General features: G+C 36.2%; 1 protein-coding gene across 1 annotated transcript; it reads left to right on the forward strand.

The window, feature by feature from the left end:
• Positions 1 to 1,696: 1,696 nt before the first annotated feature.
• LOC144439313 (thymidine phosphorylase-like) lies at positions 1,697 to 20,534 on the forward strand. The gene is made up of 8 exons (XM_078128593.1): positions 1,697 to 1,826; positions 4,851 to 5,050; positions 15,351 to 15,579; positions 16,533 to 16,651; positions 16,910 to 17,072; positions 18,714 to 18,941; positions 19,382 to 19,522; positions 20,398 to 20,534. Exons 1-8 carry the CDS (start codon positions 1,697 to 1,699, stop codon positions 20,532 to 20,534), a joined length of 1,347 nt encoding a protein of 448 aa, XP_077984719.1.
• Positions 20,535 to 20,731: the final 197 nt, after the last annotated feature.

Here is a 20,731-nt window from a genome sequence, read left to right on the forward strand (position 1 = left end):
AGGTTTATCAAAATCCGAACGAGCTGTGCACGTACGCGTGTCTAGTATGTACTTTCACTTTTGGCTGCACCTTGCAGATAATCCATAATAAACTCGAGACAATCTCTACTACTCAAGTCTCTAGACAATATTTAATCCAGAAATTTATCTAATTCTCCATCCGATACATCAAGATCGCAGTCGACGCATGTTCTATCCTTACCCTTTGATGTTTATAGTTGTCCTTTTTATTGTTTAGTCACGTAAAGAGTTAGACTGTAAGATACGTCGTGACGTTTCGCCCTCACCGTTCGAGTGTTGGAAGGTAGAGATATGCTGGGACCCTGTAGATACAATATTCCATTCTCGCAATCAAGCGCGTATTTCTGCTGAACTGAAGCAACGAAATGGGGTATGTTTTGGATGGTACGGTAAAGAGGCCTATGGTTTACATTACATGTAAGACGTTGCAATACTCATGATATTCAAGTTGAACAAACCTATATGAATGTTTTATTAGTGCTAGAAATAAGACTATCCAGTCACAATTATTTAAATAAAAAAGAAATTAATATGACAAGAATGGTTTAAAATTGGTAATTTTGTACATGCCTATTCGCCATTTGTCATACTCGTAACAGTATATGACTGTATAAATGCAAAATTTATAGTAGTACTTCTAAACTGTAAAATGAAAAAACCCTCAATTTTATATGAATTTTCGCACCAGAAACATATGAAAACGAAAAGAAATTGTGCGGTTTATACATAGACCCCTCGCCCCCCCCCCCCCCGCCCCCAGTTCGTGGTCAAACCACTCTATATGTACACTTAGCTGAACTGTTTATTAAAAGGTCTTGTTACGTGATTAAGACGCTCCCGGTGATTTTATTATATTTTTTATCTCGAAACTGTGTGACTACGTATAATATTTCTGGTTCTACAAATAGGGCACGTCACATTCTCAAGTAATACTGTTGTTGTAGTGTGGTTTAGTGAAGTTTAATAATACGTTTTTCTCAAATAATCGAAAAGTGCGTCAGACGCCCGTGTAATCACTCACAACCCCCCCCCCCCCCAAACAAATCATCAATATATACACAATGACAAACAGGGTAATTACAAATCAATATCAACAATATTTCTATGTAACAAGAATTACAATATGTTTTTCCTATATGTGAACTGGTAGGGATATTACCACAATGACCATTTCACATGTTGTTGAATAGAAATATAGTTCATATTGATATGTAATTACATGATATACTCTTATTTTGTCATGTTTGCCCTCGCAAGCACAACTTACTCGTACCAAATCAAGCCTCAAGCATGATCCCCGTGTGATTGTAGCGTTACTTTTGGACTGTGAATGTTTATTTTATTACGTTGCACAACCGCACGAAGAAAAGTTTAAAAAAGAAGAAGAAAACCCTCAAAATAAAAAAACCCCACATCGCTGCAATCTGCGAAAGCCCCCCCCCCCCCGTATTTCAACTGAGTCTGTTCAGCTGCGATTATAATCGTCAACCTAGAGGTTCTTTTCCATGTTAATTACATGTAAAGTCAACGAGCTCGCGTCATAGTACATGTGGCATTTGTTTACAACTATAAACCACTCCAGATTGCTCAGAGCTAGCTAGAGGTACCAACAGTATACACAGTGCTAGTGAACAGAACGCAGTGAACGAGTATAGTATTTCGAGATCTCGGGAAAATGTCGTCGGACGGCCTTCGTGTACCAGATGTGATCGCAGCAAAGAGAGACGGGAAAGAACTGAGTGATGAAGAAATCCGATATTTCATCAACGGCGTGGTAGAAAAGGGATGGGATGATGCTCAGATAGGCAAGTCACGGCTACCTATGCATAAATCTGTGGTTACTCAAATTTTGTCATTTGACATCGCCTCATTCAACTATACACATAGACTAGTCTGTCATGGAGCTCCAAGCTCATCATAATCAGTCACCCCCACCCCCGCATTCGCATTGAGAAAATATTCCTAGCCCCCACCGTGCACATTGCTCATAAATCCATGGCTGCATAAATCATTCGATGAGTTATCCCCTCCGAGCTCCTACCACCCCAAATACTACGTGTAAGTGTGTATACTACGTACGTGTTATTAACTCTTAATACAACCATGATCATGATTGTACTCTGCATTTTCCTGTGCATAATCCTGCTTGCAGACGGAGAAGGAAGGAACGACTTATAATTAAGTTATATAATACTTCGTCTGCAAGCAGGACTATCTTGTGCACAGCCATAGTTTCTACGCAATTAATTAACCGAGAACTTGAACATGTTTGGAAATGAGACCTAATTTCGTAGAATTTGTTTTTACCCTGTCTTTGCATATGTCGAGTAGGCTGGCTTGGTCGCTTTGATATGTTGCAGCTTCCACCGTGCACCCCAGCCAAGTGACAGATATGTCTGGGTGGAACGAACCAGGGAAATCTAATCTTATCATGTACCTTTATGGTAAATTCGTAAAATGACTATGACGCGAATTTTTTGTACAATGACCACCCCAGAAGCAAATCTTAGCCCACAAGCTACAATGTAAAGTAGACATGGATGTATTTAGCTCGGGACCCGGGGTATTTACATTGTAATTTCAGTCGATATGTGTACGCCGGAGAGCGTTACTATTAAGTCGCGTCACGCGATCTCTTGTGTGACATTTCTCCCAGGGAGGAGTTGTATGTTCCGTTACATGCTCCAAATCAAGTCGGAACAGCCCAGCACTACTCTCGTAAAATGGATGCACACTCGCGATGCATAAATAGCCACACTAGCAAGTTTACAACTTACTACACAACACACATCTTCAGGCTTGACGAGGTAATTTGTTTGTAACCGTACCATGAATGACCATTACAATGTAATTTGCATATAACGTAATGTGCTGTTGTTCGACGCAGTAGAACAATTACGCGAGCTCGCCATTTATCGCAATACATGATTATGTAACAAGATAACAAGATTTACATGTAACTACTCAGGACAATGGCCCTCATTAAAATAAACGCCCATAGCTGAGGTGTTTATGTAATGACTGACATGACAGATGTCTTTTATTCTTCAGTGGAGATCCTCATAGTCATACACATGATGTCTTTGGTTTTAGCACAACTCATGCAACTGAACTGAGGTTCTGTAGTGCATGGTGAAGTGTGTGTGTGTGTGTGTGTGTGTGTGTGTGTGTGTGTGTGTGTGTGTGTGTGTGTGTGTGTGTGTGTGTGTGCGTGTGTGTGTGTGTATGTGTGTATGTATGTGTGTGTGACAGTCACATGATCGATGTGTATTTGGAAATAACGGATTAATAGGTAATTGAATAAACATTCTAAAAATGTATGCGTATATGCATAGCAACAAGACCATGCCCATAGCAACAGTGAATGATGATGTATATTGTAAAGATAACAGTAGAGATCAATAGACAAGTGGATAGGCATTCAAAAATGGACATATATGTACCCAGCAACAAGATCATGTCTATAAAAACAGCCAAGTGATGGTGGATATTGCAAAGATAAAAGTAAGGATGATAAGGCAAGTGGGAGGATAAACATTCAAAAAGTGAATATACATATGCCTAGCAATAAGACCATGCCTATAGCAACAGTGAAATGGTAATGTATTGCAAAAATGACATGGATGGTTAGGCAGTGGATAAACATTCAAAAAGGTGAATGCAAATATGCCTAGTGACAAGACCATGTCCATAGCAACAATCAAATAATGGCATATGGTAAAAGTAACAACAGGACAGAATAGGAAACTGGATGAAGACATTGCAGATGAACTCTGATCAGGCCTTACATATTAGTACTATCATAGTTCATACACTAGGCAACAAAGACAGAAGAGATTAGATAAACACTTCCATCAACAGACCAAGAAGATGACAAATCAACCTGAGATGTAAAGTGGAAACCAAAGCTCAGACCATAGACTGTGGGTGGAGGTTTTGTGCCCAGACTAAATGTATTTATTCATCATTATAACATGTAAGAACAGGGATGGGTGTATATTGCAAAGATAACAATAGGAATTTGTTATAATATTGAAAAAAATATGTACATTATGCCTTTAGCAACAAAGACCAATGCCCTTAGCAACAGTGAAATGATGGTACATATTACAAGGATATCAATGATGGGGGACAATTTAAAGATAGACACTATGCCAGGATACTAAAACTAAGCCCATAGCAACAACCAGATTACCTGCTCATAGCAATTACTATGCTAGAGTTTTTTGCTCAGATAATGTTGGGTATTCAAGTGACAAACACAATTGTACATAGTAACCATGCTCATAGCAACAAATGAACAATAGTATCGTGTACAAATTAAGATAATAACAATGATGGGTTACAACTTGCCAAAACTGGATGATGTCCCACTAATATCAAAGCCGTCAACAATTAATTGTTGCCCAAACTCCACAGATGTTCTTTTATGCCATTAAGCACTATTATTGTTGTGATTTGAACATTTTCTTCTACTGTGAAACTGTTAATCAGATTGCTATGATAATGGTTGTATGCTGATATCTGTTGATGATGCATCATTCTAATGGTCATTGATAGTACAACAGATACAATGAATGGTCATAGCATAGGACTCCCACAACAATATTTTAAACATTTTCATGATAATTTTCATATGTATAAATTTAAGCCAGTGATGTAAACACTGCGTTTATTCATTGACAGTGGCAAAGAGATCAATTCAGTTCATCAAAAGGATTTAAATTTTTCCAGTAAAGATTTGACTTAAACTACTAATTTTTCAACACAAAATATTTCCAGAAGTTTACAAGGGTGCTTCAACATAAAAATCTTACTTTGTCTTACAGGAGCTATGTTAATGGCCATATACTTAAATGATATGTCTGATAGAGAAACTGTTACTCTGACGACAGCCATGAAGAATTCTGGTGATCAATTAACATGGCCAGATAATTGGACAGGAATTGTTGACAAACATTCCACAGGTGGTGTCGGTGACAAAGTTAGTCTTCCATTAGCTCCGGCATTAGCAGCATGTGGAATGAAGGTAAGATCTTACAGCCAGATATCACCATAAGGATGTAGTGTATGTATGAACATAAGTGACAGAGAGGGTTGAGGGAGAGGGGGTGAGGGGGGGGGCAGGAAAGGGGTGAATCACTTGTGTATGATAACAATTGTCTCAAATTTCCAATCTGATTAGAATCTAAGCTAGTTAATTTGATCATTATAAGTAATACAAAGGATGATTCATACACAAATAAAATGGTAAAGAAAGAAAAAGTTTTTCCAAATTAGTCAGATTACTCTGTCAGTTTGACTTTTTAAAATCTCAATTTTAATAATAATAATAACTTTATTGCCACATATAAACTTAAAAAGTTTACAATGGAAGTCGGTGTGGTTTCGCAGTCAAAACACGAAAGATACAAAACTAGGATATAATACAATGACAGACACAAATAAAAAGGCAGTGACTAAAAAATGTTCTGATCTAAAGACCTGCTAAAAACTGTATATCATGCTCTGTTTAGTGTGCGTATGGCCGTGGGGTAGAAACTTTTACTGAAACGATTTGTACGTGATTTAATTGATCTATACCGTGACCCAGAAGGCAGTAATTCAAACATATTGTGTGCAGGGTGAAATTCATCTTTGATTATTGATTTTGATTTCCTCATAGTGCGATCGATAAAGAGTGATTCAAGGGAAGGAAGGTCTGCCCCAATAATTGAAGACGCGGTTTTAACAACACTGTTTAGCTTATCATGGTCTCTACTAGTAATATTGCAATACCAGACAGTGAACGAGAATGTGAGAATACTTTCGACTACTGCACGGTAAAATTTGACCATGATCGTTTTGCTGACACCGAAACTCTTTAGGCGACGGAGAAAGAAAAGACGCTGACGGGCTTTCTTTACGACGTTATCTACATGCATTCCCCACTTAAGATCATCTGAAATAAGTGTACCAAGAAACTTAAACATTTCAACAATCTCGACCTGTTTACCGTGAACCGATAGTGGAATGTGTTCCGTACTGTGTTTTCTAAAGTCTACAATAATTTCCTTGGTCTTGTTAACATTCAATTCTAAGTTATTTTCACCACACCATCCAACCAGCTGACTTACTTGTTCTCGGTATGCACTCTCATTGTTATTCTTTATAAAGCCAGTGACGGTAGTGTCATCTGCAAATTTGACGATCATGGAGCTATCGACACTTGGAGTACAATCATGTGTAACAAGGGAATACAACATGGGGGAGAGAACACATCCTTGTGGGGCACCTGTGCTAAGAGTAATTGATTTGGACGAAAATGAACCGATCTTAACAATTTGGGGTCTGTTTGAGAGAAAATCTAAAACCCAGTGACATAAAGAGCTGTTAATACCGAGTGATATCAGTTTCTGGTGGAGGTTGGTAGGTATGATAGTGTTGAAGGCCGAACTGTAATCAATGAATAAAATTCTTGCATATGTGTTGGCATTTTCTAGATGGTTAAGGACATGATGTATTGTTAGGGAAACAGCATCATCTACAGAACGATTAACTCGGTAGGCAAACTGGTAAGGGTCAAGTGATCGGGGAAGAATGGATTTGAGATATTGTAGGACCAAGCGTTCTAACACCTTCATAATGACAGAAGTTAAAGCCACTGGCCTGTAGTCGTTAAGGCAAGTTACAGCAGGTTTTTTCGGAACTGGTACTATTATAGATTTTTTGAGTACATGCGGAACTTTGCAAAGGCGAAGTGACAAATTAAAGATAACTTCAAAGACTGTAGAGAGTTGACTAGAGCATGCTCGCAACAGACGTGGAGTTATTTCATCTGGACCTGCTGCTTTACTAACATTCATCCTAGCAAATATACGACTTACATCTGTATCAGTTATTGTAAAAGCCTGAGTGTCATTACCGGTACTAGTTACATTAACATAAGGCCTATTGTTCTGCTTGTCAAAACGACTGTAAAATACATTTAGCTCATCGGGAAGATTTTGATTCTGCATAACTATACGTTTAGATTTGCTTTTATAATTAACGATCTTATTCAGACCTTGCCAAAGTTCTCTTGGGGTATTCGCACTAAGGTTGTCTTCAAGTTTACAGCGGTAATTATGCTTGGCTTTCTTGATAGCTTTTCGAAGTTCATATTTCGCCCTCTTATAACTCTCCGGATTATTTGAATGGTAGGCTTCATCTTTTACCTTGAGTTGACTTCTGATGCTCTTATTAAACCATGGTTTGTCATTAGGGTATTTTGTCATTAGGGTATTTAGTTTGTTAGTCCCCGCCGGACAAAGTCCGGGACGGGGACTTATGGATTGGGTTCCGTCTGTCCATCTGTCCGTCTGTCCGTCCGTCCGTCCGTCCACAGCTGTTTCTTGGAGATGCCTGGACTGATTTTTTAAAAACTTATTACAGGGGCAACATACAATGGCATACATATGCACGTCAATTTGTTTCATGATATGATCCAATATGGCCGCCTAGCAGCCATTTTGTTTGCAAATTTTCCCTGTGTAAAGCCATAACTCAGACATGCTTGAACAGATCTCATTTAAAGTTGGTATTAGGACAGTGTTCTATGGCATACATGTGCATATTCATTGTTGTCTTGATACGATCCAATATGGCCGCCTAGCAGCCATTTTGTTTGTGAATTTTCATGTCCAAAGCCATAACTCAGTCATGCTTGAACAGATCGCATTCAAAGTTGGTATTAGGACAGTGTTCTATGACATACATGTGCATATCCATTTTCGACGTGACACGATCCAATATGTTTTGTTTGCAAATTTTCCATGTTCAAGGCCATAACTCAGACATGCTTAAACAGATCTCATTCAGAGTTGGTATTAGGACAGTGTTCTATGACATACATGTGCATATTCATTGTTGTTGTGATACGATCTAATATGGCTGCCTGGCAGCCATTTTGTTTGCGATTTTTCTATGTCCAAAGCCATAACTCAGACATGCTTGAACAGATCTCATTCAAAGTTGGTATTAGGACAGTGTTCTATGACATAAATGTGCATATCCATTTTCGTTGTGATACAATCCAATATGGCTGCCTGGCAGCCATTTTGTTTGTGAATTTTCCATGTCCAAAGCCATAACTCAGACATGCTTAAACAGATCTCATTCAAAGTTGGTTTTAGGACAGTGTTCTATGACATACATGTGCGTATCCATTTTCTTCGTGATACGATTCAATATGGCTGCCTGGCAGCCATTTTGTTTGTGAATTTTCCATGTCCAAAGCCATTACTAAGACATGCTTGAACAGATCTCATTCAAAGTTGGTATTAGGACAGCGTTCTATGACATACATGTGCATATCCATTTTCGTCATGATACGATCCAATATGGCTGCCTGGCAGCCATTTTGTTTGTGAATTTTCCATGTCCAAATCCATAACTCAGACTCCATTTTCATCGTGATATGATCCCCCATACCCAACCAATCCTTTATTGTTGTAGGCATATTCCATGTCCAACAAGCAGACACAACATATCAAAGTCTGTTTGATTTAGGTTCACAAGTGTTGTTGCATGATCAGAGTAGTGATAATTCCTTAAAACCCAATTATAGTGGGGACTATGTTATTCTCAATGACTTGTTAAATGTGATTTCTGTAGAGGTTACAGGTAATTGTCACATTTTGATGTCTGATAGTTTTGTTGACATTTGTGTTTCAGGTGTACTTTGGTTGCTAGGATCATGCATAGACTATATAAGTGCATGATCCATTTGTGTTCTGTCTTTATCCAGTGAGTTCAATGCCCACCCAGCATTTTGACTCATTTTGAACAGTCATCAGAACAAATGACATAGACATGTGTTGTCATGACGTAGAATGGCCAGAGAATATATTCCATATTTTTTGTTGAATTTAGCGTGTGCATGATGTAATGCCAGTACAGTCTACCTGTAACTTACTTACTTATAGATGTTAAAAAAATAAAATGCAATCTAATGCTATTGTTCATCACACTATACCTGTCACTAAGACTTTGGGGCTCATGTACTGCAGATAATTTTAGAATTATTTCATCAATTGACCAATTCAAAATTTTAGCTATAAACCAGATAAAGGCATTTTAATATTATTTTACCTGAAAAAATAGTTACACAAAACTTATAAAGAATTCTATTTATATCAATTTGTGCATAGAAGTATAAAAATCACCCTACAACATCAACAGAATTATATGTAGGCAGTTTATCTACAGACTAATAGACTTTCAGACATGAGTTGCCTGACGGTGATACTTTACAAAGATGCACTTGTTACAGTTTTATATGTATGCATTTTATCTACATACTCTGAATGTCAGACGTGGGTTGCCTAACAGTGATACTTTACAAAGCTCCCCTTGTTCCTAGAAAGTCATTGAAAAAGTTGAGCTTAAAAACCATTGAGTAATTCTTCATATGAAACCAAAAGTACAAAAAGAATGGTTTTCAACTATAGTGTCTGCATGTACGTGTCCTTTATATACATACTCAGCAACTTTTGTTGTCCTATAGCGTACTGCTTTACAATCTCAATGGCTTGATTCATATGACATGTCTGTGACCATTGTCTGCAGTTTTACTCAGGTCTCACAAAATGTTCATATTTTAAAATATATTGTGCAATTCTGTCATTCGCCTGAAGTAGTAAATGTCTGGACTTGGTCCAAAAGAAACTGAACAACAAATGTGATTGTATATGGGGTAGTGATGCAATTGCTTTCAAAAGTAAATATTTCATTCTATCACCATAGTAACATGATGTATTTTAAATTTAACAGTAGTATTGTCAATGAGAGACACACACACCTACTATTTCAAGGACAAATGACTAAACATATATTCTATTCGTCTTTAGGCCACAGGCTATTGAAAAGTGACATTTACATAATTTAATTTTAAAAAAAATACAGTACAATAAATTACCAATAAAAACTCTTCTATTAGTGATACAATATTCTCCTGCCATTAGCCATAATTTTAAACCAATGATGGAAGTCTTGGTAAAACTGAATTTATTTTTGGAAAATCTTCATACCAATTAATCTTTTCTTGTAGTAGTGTTTCAGGGTGAAAGTTATGGTGTTCTTGTAAGCAAATGACATCCATTTTGTGATTCAGAGATTGAAAGACAATTTGGCGGGCGATGCTAATGTTCTTACATTAAATGTGCTAACAACAAAAGGTGTCTTTCGACAAACAAATCTTCTTCCCAAGTCATCTTTGTCAATATCAGAACTGATTCTTCCGTCGGGATTTAGGACCAGCCCGTCATGCATTATGGGGGAACCCATACTGGATTTAGATAACTTGACACTGGCAGGAGCTTTAACCCGGGTGCTATTTCTTTGTGTTGTCATATCTTGTCGGTTGCTAATAGTGTCCGAGAGTGCAACTTCTTTGGCACCCTTTTCTTTCAGGGTTTGGTCCCTTAGCCTTTGACCTTCCTGGGGCTTCGCTGCAAGGCAGCAGGTGTTGTTTGGTTGAGCTTAGTCTTACTCCTCCCCTCTGACCTGTCCGGCTTTGGTGAAATCTTGAAATGTAAATTAATGTGCACTTTGGCCAGCATCATGCCAACAATTTGAGTGCTCAAAAGCATGTATATTATTTACATTAAGGTGATATAAAAACAGCACAAAACAGCAATTTGGGTAGATTTTGTATAAACTATTCAACATGAGTACAATATTAGATGAGGAGTTTTATGTATATACTTAAAAAGTAGATAAAAGCAGTGTCTCAAATTTGACTATTTGTGAAATGTCACTTATGTTAAAAAAAGGGAACAAATCTATATTTCCATCTCAAAATGCCAATAAAGAAATTACAGTGAGTATCATAAAAATAGGTTGCTTTCCAAACTTCTGGTTTAAGTAATGTTTGATTGCACATGTATTCATTTCAAGTATTAGAAATTGTTAAACTGTCGGTAAGAAATATATCCTGTATTAAAAATACATATCAAGTTATTATTATGATAATAGTTGTGTAAAAAAATGCCAACTTTTCTTTCTAGCTCTGGAATTTATCATCAGCATATGTTTTGATCAGTTCAGGTGGTAATAACGGTCATCTGCTGAGTCAGCACTATTTGTTCTTAACCGTTATTTGTCTCTGCATGGTGACATCGCGTGACCTCTATATCAGCAACAATGTATACTGTTAGAGTGTTATGTAATGACACACTACAGCTGATATGCGCAAGATGAAACTAGAATCTTGTGACCACTCATGGTGATACGTGATTTATTACAGACAGTACAGTCTGTATGTATGAATTTCACACACAAACAGGCTGTGGTTGATTATTATACAAAATGCTATAAATTGATAACATTCAGGAAACTTGGCATTGGGTTGTTTTATTTCAAAGCCACTTAAACTAAAACTTCTGTACAATGTTGTATTTAAAGGATATTAATTAGATCACAGCTTTAATAAAGATAAGAAAATTGTTAATCTATCATCATTTGAAAAGAATTAATGTCGCATTGGTTAAAATAGATACATATATATAACTGGTACTTTGAACTTTGTACAGATAAGATATGATAGTATTAGTTTAGATAAACATTGATCTAGAGAATTACAAACTCAATGAAATACTTTGCCTTGTACTACATTAAAGCAGTGACATACATAGTGTAACAGTATATGTTATTTCATACTGAAACATAGTTCATATATCTAACTTTATTCCAACAACTAAAACATATTGAACCATAAAAACCATCTGGTGAGATCATAGATCCTGTTGGTGGTGGGTATATGGTGAGATTGATGCATGGTCACACCAGGAATTATTCCATACTTGATAAATATGTAAATAAATCAAATAAATGATGTTAAAATGTAAAAAAATGAAATAAACAATATAATGAATTTTTTGATAACCAATATATTTAATGGTTTTTTAAGCTCCCTGTGTATATTTGATAGTGTTATATCAATATTGCAGTGATTTACTATATCAGTTTGGAGTGGACATTTTATAGACTGACTTTTTGTTCAAAATTTATCCTGTTATTACAGCCTAATATAAGCCTAAGCTAGAATCCAGATTGTTGAACTGACCCAGAAAGCAAAATCATTCAAAAAATTCCACTTGTAATCAGATTGGTTTTATTTTGAGTGAACAACTCAAGAATTTGGACTCTGGTATCCACACAAAGTCAGCGTGAACTTTAAACACTTGACTTACATAGTAGTACATACAATGTCAGCCAGTTGAGTGTCATATATGTATGTATGTATCAATATATAGGCCACTTGACTCAGTACCATACAATGTCAATATATATGGTATAACATGGTTCTACGGTAAATATCACTGCTGTGATGGAAAGTACAGTGTATGACAATCTTCAGTTCAAAGCCTTATGATGATATGCCACAAATAATATATAATTGACTCATTTATGAAAATTTTTAAAATTTATATTTTCAATGGGTATGAAAATGTATATCAATAGTTTTAATGTGTATATTTGGTGTCACTTATAATACAATCGTGTCAGTTCTCCTTTACTAGTACATACGAGATAAGATAATAGTGTAATTTTATCCAACTGTTGGTAGCCTGAATAGCAGAGACTTATTTTGTTTTTATTACAACCCACAACACCAAAGTAAAGCATTTTCTGTATGTACAACAATCATTTATAGCATTCATATCAAGTACAACCCATAACACCAAAGTAAAGCATTTTCTGTATGTACAACAATCATTTATAGCGTTCATATCAAGTACAACCCATAACACCAAAGTAAAGCATTTCTGTATGTACAACAATCATTTATCGCATTCATATCAAGTACAACCCATAACACCAAAGTAAAGCATTTCTGTATGTACCACAATGATTTATAGGGATCCATATCAAGTACAACCCATAACACCAAAGTAAAGCATTTCTGTATGTACAACAATCATTTATAGCGTTCATATCAAGTACAACCTATAACACCAAAGTAAAGCATTTCTGTATGTACAACAATCATTTATCACATTCATATCAAGTACAACCCATAACACCAAAGTAAAGCATTTCTGTATGTACAACAATCATTTATAGCATTCATATCAAGTACAACCCATAACACCAAAGTAAAGCATTTCTGTATGTACAACAATCATTTATCGCATTCATATCAAGTACAACCCATAACACCAAAGTAAAGCATTTCTGTATGTACAACAATCATTTATAGCATCAATATCAAGTACAACCCATAAACCAAAGTAGAGCATTTTCTGTATGTACAACAATCATTTATAGCATTCATATCAAGTGTAAAAGTAATCCATTTGCTGATCGACCACATTAGAAAGGCCACATATGCCAGGCTTGTAAATGAAAGTTATACTTGTACACTTGATATGAATGCTATAAGTGAGTGTAACACATTGTTAATAGCTCTGTATTTGTTTACAAATGTACTTTCAATTTAAGCAAATAACAATATGTTGTCTTTCTAACTGAACAGTTAGTGCTACCTGGAAAATCTCTCCTTGCTTATCATAGAACATTATGCCCCCCAATGATAAATTGGTGCAGATTTAACCTATATATAAATGCCCTCTCCAGTGATCTTTGCCATATTTCAGATAAAGATAAAATGTGGAACACCATCAATGTGAATCAGGTCAATAGATTTCCATCAACTGATTAAATATAAGTTTTATCTGTAGTTGCGGGTGTCTTTGAATATTATCGATTTGTTAGACATTTGGGTACTTTGATACATGGTGAATTGCAAATATTGATATCTTGTAGTAGGTGGCCCCTTTGTATTTTTTCATTTATTTCAAACAACATAGATAATATATACATAGATAAGATAATAGGGTACTTTTTATCCAAGTTTTTGTACCCAGAAAATCAGAGACGTGTTTGTTATGCATGATGAATTGATAATTGAGAATCAATCGTGGTTTAGTCAGTACAAAAAAGATGGCACAATACACCAAATAACGCGAAGCCTGATGTATGTTGCAGACTTTTTTATTTTTTTATTTTTTTTTTATTTTTTTAATTTTTTTTTATATTTTTTTTTTAATACAGCAGACTTGCAGACTTATTATAGTTTGTGATTTCACATTTTCTGTCCAATTCTTTTCAAAAATTAGAAATGGTATTTAATTGGACTCTTCATATCGATATGTACCCTGAATGTGAAATTTGTATATGCACCAGGAAAATTATGTCCACATTATGAATGGGAGTGAGGTTATTATTATTCATGTGGCATATAATATGCAAATTTCACATTCTGAGTATACACAACTAATGAATCTCAACAAACACCAAAATAACAAAGATGTTGTTATTGTATGTAATCTGATTGATGACTGAGGTTTTTTTTTTTTTTTTTTTTTTTTTTTTTTTTTTGTTTTGTTTTGTTTTGTTTTGTTTTTTTTTTTTGGGGGGGTGGGGGGTGGGGTGGGGGGGTGGGGGTTAAAAGACCTAGTGTGCTCATTACATTCATTATATAAGTCAAGAATCTAGAATAAAGTTTCAACATCCAAAGTAGATAGTCAGCCTGTAGTCAGCTGTATAACATATATCATTATACTCCAGCCTAGATGACCTATGACATATTATTTTCCAATGTCTCTTTCTTCAGTCAAAAAATATGAGTGACCTAAGGGGCCTTATCACTTGTTAGCTATGTAGTGACAAAACTTTTAATGTATTTTCAGGCTGAATGAAAAAAACAAATGTTGGAGAATGACACTACAAATTATACCTCATGTTTATAAAAAAAATAGGGAAAATAATAGCGATTATATGAGCTTTTTTACTTATATTTTGAATATTGCAGAACCAGTGACATAATATATGTTGTCCTGGTGACATAGAATGACCAGGATAGCCATATTTTCTGTTCAAAGACAATAACTTGGCTTGTGTATGGTATAATTATATTTCTAACCTGACATATCAAATCTTTCTCTCTCAAATATTGCACAAAGGCCAGGACATTGATTGGCAGTCACAGTGCTTGATAGCTGTTAATGCTATGTGGAAGGGTAGAATGATGGCTGTATTACTTTTAACCTTTTTTGTTCACGTGTGAGGCAAAACCCAAGCCTAACACGTCAACAAAAGGTTAGCCTTATGTGATCGATGAGGGCGCACAGTACAGGAATACTGGGGTACTAGTATACAAGTACAATTATGCAGTAGATACATACAAAACAACCCAAGTTTTAGCTATTTATGCAAAGCTCCCAGGACTGTGAGAGAATCTAGATGGCAGTATATCATACAACATAGTGACAACATGTTCTATATTCTGTATATTAATAAACAAGGTGCCAATGATATCCGGAAGGGGACTTGGATTTACTGGAGGAACTCTGGATAAATTGGAATCAATTCCTGGATATTCTGTGCATGTTTCTGCTCAGAGAATACGTGAAATTTTGGAAGATGTTGGATGTTGCATTGTGGGTCAAACTGGCAACATTGTACCAGCTGATAAGAAATTATATGCTACTAGAGATGTTACTAGTACTGTGGGTTCTCCACCATTGATTATAGGTAAGTATGAAGGGTGGGTTCATGTCATCATGGAAACACTCCCCTCTTACCCAAATATGAAATATGAAGTTTTAATCGTGTGCTTATCAGACTTTAACATTTAATGTCGAAAACCGAAACCACAACATAAACACTGTCGTTTGCTCCAATTGTTTATGTTGACTATTCAGTGGATTGATGGGTGTGGTATGGATTTAGGGAGAGATGGATATAAACGTGTGTGTGTGTGTGTGTGTGTGTGTGTGTGTGTGTGTGTGTGTGTGTGTGTGTGTGTGTGTGTGTGTGTGTGTGTGTGTGTGTGTGTGTGTGTGTGTGTGTGTGTGTGTGTGTGTGTGTGTGTGTGCGTGCGTGCGTGTGTGTGCAGATTGATCTATTTAGTTAGATTAGTAGCTCAAAGTAGGCCATATATAAAAACAAAGGAATACATACTTTTTGTCACTGAGGGCATAATGTTGACTTACTAGAACATATTGAATGATAACATGGCATCCTGGCAAGTGCAGTAAACTGTTTGTTGCATAGTGGGAAGGGCATGTTTGCCTGGAACCATCTATCCTTTGGGGTTTCTGCTGCCCACTGGTCTATTATGGGATATGTATATTTCAGACGAAACAGTCCTGTGTTGGTGCTATGGCAGAGAAAGAAAAGTGGCCTAGTTTTTGAGATACTGCTACCTTGAAATAACTAAGGTCACTTATCTATCAATCTTTTCATCAGAATTTGTAAAAGTGTCTTTCTCTGGCATACCATACACTTTATTATTTCATAGCACAGTAATCAGTTTGATATGACTCCTAGATATTTTTTTGAGTGTGGTTGCTTAACAAAAGTTAATTAGAACGCACATCAACCAGACTGCACCTAATCAAGGTTGCCTTCGGTAATTACTCTGCAGGTACACCATCATATTGCCTCAGCCTACACTTGTCATGCATATATATATTTTTGAACAGGTTCTATCCTAAGTAAGAAAGCTGTAGAGAATTTATCAGCATTAATATTGGATGTGAAATGTGGCAATGCTGCATTTATGAAAACCGTGGAAGAAGGAAGACGCTTGGCAACAGGTTTGGTAAGTAAAATCCCAATCATCATGATAAAAACAATGTGTTCAGGCATTCTAATTAGTATATGTTAAATTGAATTTATTTTCGTTATCTGGATCTTGATTGTCAAATATGTACAATATAAAATTAATGCCAAAAAAGAAAACTACATGGTTTCAACAAACTGAGCCAGACCTTTCATTTGTTCAGAGTACTACATCAGCAGGTGATAATATTATAATGTTCTAGAATCAGTTACCACTGAGAATTTTTTCTGGTTACAGGTAACAATCGGCAATGCTATGGGTATGAAAACTGTAGCATTGTTGACAGAAATGGACAACCCTATTGGCTACAACATTGGCAATGCACTAGAAGTAGCTGAATCTATTCAGTGTCTCCATGGCAATGGGCCTGAAGATTTAAACAATCTTGTATGCAGATTAGGTAAGATATTTATAATAAATAGTTAATCATATTGAAATCATACTCATGGCAAGCTCTTTGCTAATTAAGTTTCTTTTAATTTCCCCGATCTTCACTACACTACACTACACTACACTACACTACACTATACTACACTACACTACACTACACTACACTACACTACACTACACTACACTACACTACGTACATAGTACACTACACTACACTACACTACACTACACTACACTACACTACACTACACTACACTACGTACATAGTACACTACACTACACTACACTACACTACACTACACTACACTACACTACGTACATAGTACACTACACTACACTACACTACACTACACTACACTATACTACACTACACTACACTACACTATGTACATATACTACACTACACTACACTACACTACACTACACTACACTACACTACGTACATAGTACACTACACTACACTACACTACACTACACTACGTACATAATACACTACACTATACTACACTACACTACACTACACTACACTACACTACGTACATAATACACTACACTATACTACACTACACTACACTACACTACACTACACTACACTACGTACATAGTACACTACACTACACTACACTACACTACACTACACTACACTACACTACACTACACTACACTACGTACATAGTACACTACACTACACTACACTACACTACACTACACTATACTACACTACACTACACTACACTACGTACATACTACACTACACTACACTACACTACACTACACTACACTACACTACACTACACTACACTACGTACATAGTACACTACACTACACTACACTACACTACACTACGTACATAATACACTACACTATACTACACTACACTACACTACACTACACTACGTACATAATACACTACACTACACTACACTACACTACACTACACTACACTACACTACACTACACTACACTACACTACACTACACTACACTACACTACGCTACACTACATGTACATGACACTACACTACACTATACTATACTTCACCGCACTGCACCACATTGTACCACACCGCATCGCACTGCACTGCACTGCACCCCACCATACCACATGTGGTATTGATATTTAATTTTAGTGAATAACATGAATTATAATATACCTAGTGATAATGCTGTGCCATGATTCGCTAGAATCAGTCACGTGATAGGAAAATAGAATGACTATTTCCCAAGGGGAATAGTTCCATCAACTATTACATGGTCACATGACCACAGTGAGTTCACAAAATGGCAGCTTCTGACGATGTTGTCTGCCACCGCGAGTTCACAGCATGAGGTATATGATAATACACATATTGCCTGGCCTATATTCGGGCTATAGCACCCGTTTATTACCCCCTCGTGACTGTGAGTTACCAGAATCACATGCTATTTCTCTCGGCCTGAGGCCAAAGGCCGAGGGAAATAGCATGTGATTCTGGTAACTCACAGTCCCTCAGGTGTAATAAACGGGTGCTATAGCCCGAATATAGGCCAGGCAATATGTGTTCAGTATAAGGGAATGTAAATAGTGGGATGTTGTAGAACCTCATATGTAAATAATTTATGTATTACCTTGAAACAATTGGTTTAGTTATTGTATAATGTTGTCATTACAGGAGGTAATTTACTTCATGCAATTGGTGAAGTTGCTTCAGAAGAAGAAGGAATTGCCAAAATCAACCAAGTTTTACACAATGGTAGTGCAATCAAGAAATTTCAAAATATGATTGTCGCACAAGGAGTGAAAGAAGATGTTGCTGAACGACTGTGTGATAGAGACACAGGTCCGTGGAGTGAACTTAGGGAAGCCAAGCACAAAACTGAACTGAAGTGTAACAAAACAGGTTTGTCAGATGTCGTTTCTTTTTTATGAATTTTATTTCCTACAATTTAAAAAAGTGTTGAATGATACTCTAATATCTGAATATGGAAATGTATGTAAACACAGGTTGCATATATATATATTTTTTTCTTCTTTTTCATTAAGTAATTACAATTTTCATTCCTTAGATAACAAAAGTAAATTTTTACATATTTTGTCTGCAGATGATAAACTTTCTCTTGGAAACTTTCTTGTTAATGTAAAAAATATAGCAGTTGGCTAAATGATTGTATTTTATTTACTTATTTTTGTATGCTTTACCATGCTCGCTAAAGCATGATGTTACGCAATAAAGATTGATTGATTGATTGATTGATATATAACCACAACTATGTCGATCAAAATCCAAAGGCAAACTTTTTGTCTTCACTCAATCATCAATTTATTTATTTGATTATTCAGGAAGTGTTGGTAGCATTAATGCCCTTGAACTAGCCACTGTGTCATTAGAACTTGGAGCTGGGAGATCAAAGGCAGGTGATGCAGTCGACCATAGTGTTGGCTTACAACTCAAAGTACATGTTGGATCACAGGTTTGCCAAGGTAAGCTAGTGTATAACTGTTTGACACTTCAGAGGGGTGGGGGTGTGGGTGGGGTGGGGGAGAGTTAATAACAGCATTGGCTTACAACTCAATTCACATGTTGGATCACAGGTTTGCAAAGGTTACAGCAAGTGTATATAGCTGTTTGAAACTTCTGAGGGGGTGGGAGTAGAGGGCAGTCAACCATATCTTTGGCTTACAACTCAAAGTTCATGTTGAATTTGCCAAGGTAAGTATGTGGCTGTTTGGAACTTGAGGGGAGGGAGAAGAATTGCTCAAGACATTACATTCCATTATTTGTAAGTTTATAGTTCTAAAAATGTGATTTAAAGTAAACAAAATGTCGAATTCCAAAACTCCCTGGTAGACTAGACTGATCTGAAATGTGGTTGGGATCCAATATTTCTAGGGATGTGTAGATGGTAAATTAATCAAAATAATATTATATAGGGTAATTGGTGATACAAATACACAAAATGTTGTTTGTGTTCGATAATCTTTATCAGAAAATTGTTGCCATATAGGTTTGATAGTGGAAGTGTTGTCCCCATACTGCAGGTGGTGTTACAATGTGTAACGTAATAGATGTAGAAATGTTATCTTTGGTCAAAAAACTGCAAACTTAGGTCATTTTTTTTTGTCTAAGAGTAAATGAATTTAAATCATATTCAGTTGTGTTATGTTGTGTTGGTGCATTTGTTGTTTAATGTGCTGCCTAAGTATTTCGTAAAAATGTAATGTAAACATTTCAGTGTCAGTCTGGTCAGTATGATAATTCTGACATCTGCCCCACTGAGATATTACTGTACCTAAATTATAATGATTTTCTTTAAATGTAACTGATTCGCATTACCATGGTAATCTTATTTTTCCAGGTGATGTATGGGTCATAGTTCACCATGACACGAGCCCTCTATCGGCCAATCACATTGACCGATTACAGTCAGCATTGTGTGTATGTGATACAACTCCAGATACTAGACAAAGAGTCATCGATGTCATAACCAAATAAGATGAACACAGGAAAGTAGTTTAGCTCTCAATGAGATCTAAACAATGCTTTATGGCATCCCGCTTTACGCTCTCGTCATTGATGATTTACTTGCTTTGCATTAATAGACTCCTAACATTGAGAGACACCACATACTGGGATGATGGTAAAACAATTGAAATAGTATACTGCTACACTTGATATGGATGCTATAAATG

This window comes from Glandiceps talaboti, chromosome 8 (genome assembly GCF_964340395.1).
Source record: "Glandiceps talaboti chromosome 8, keGlaTala1.1, whole genome shotgun sequence".
Lineage (NCBI taxonomy): Eukaryota > Metazoa > Hemichordata > Enteropneusta > Spengelidae > Glandiceps > Glandiceps talaboti.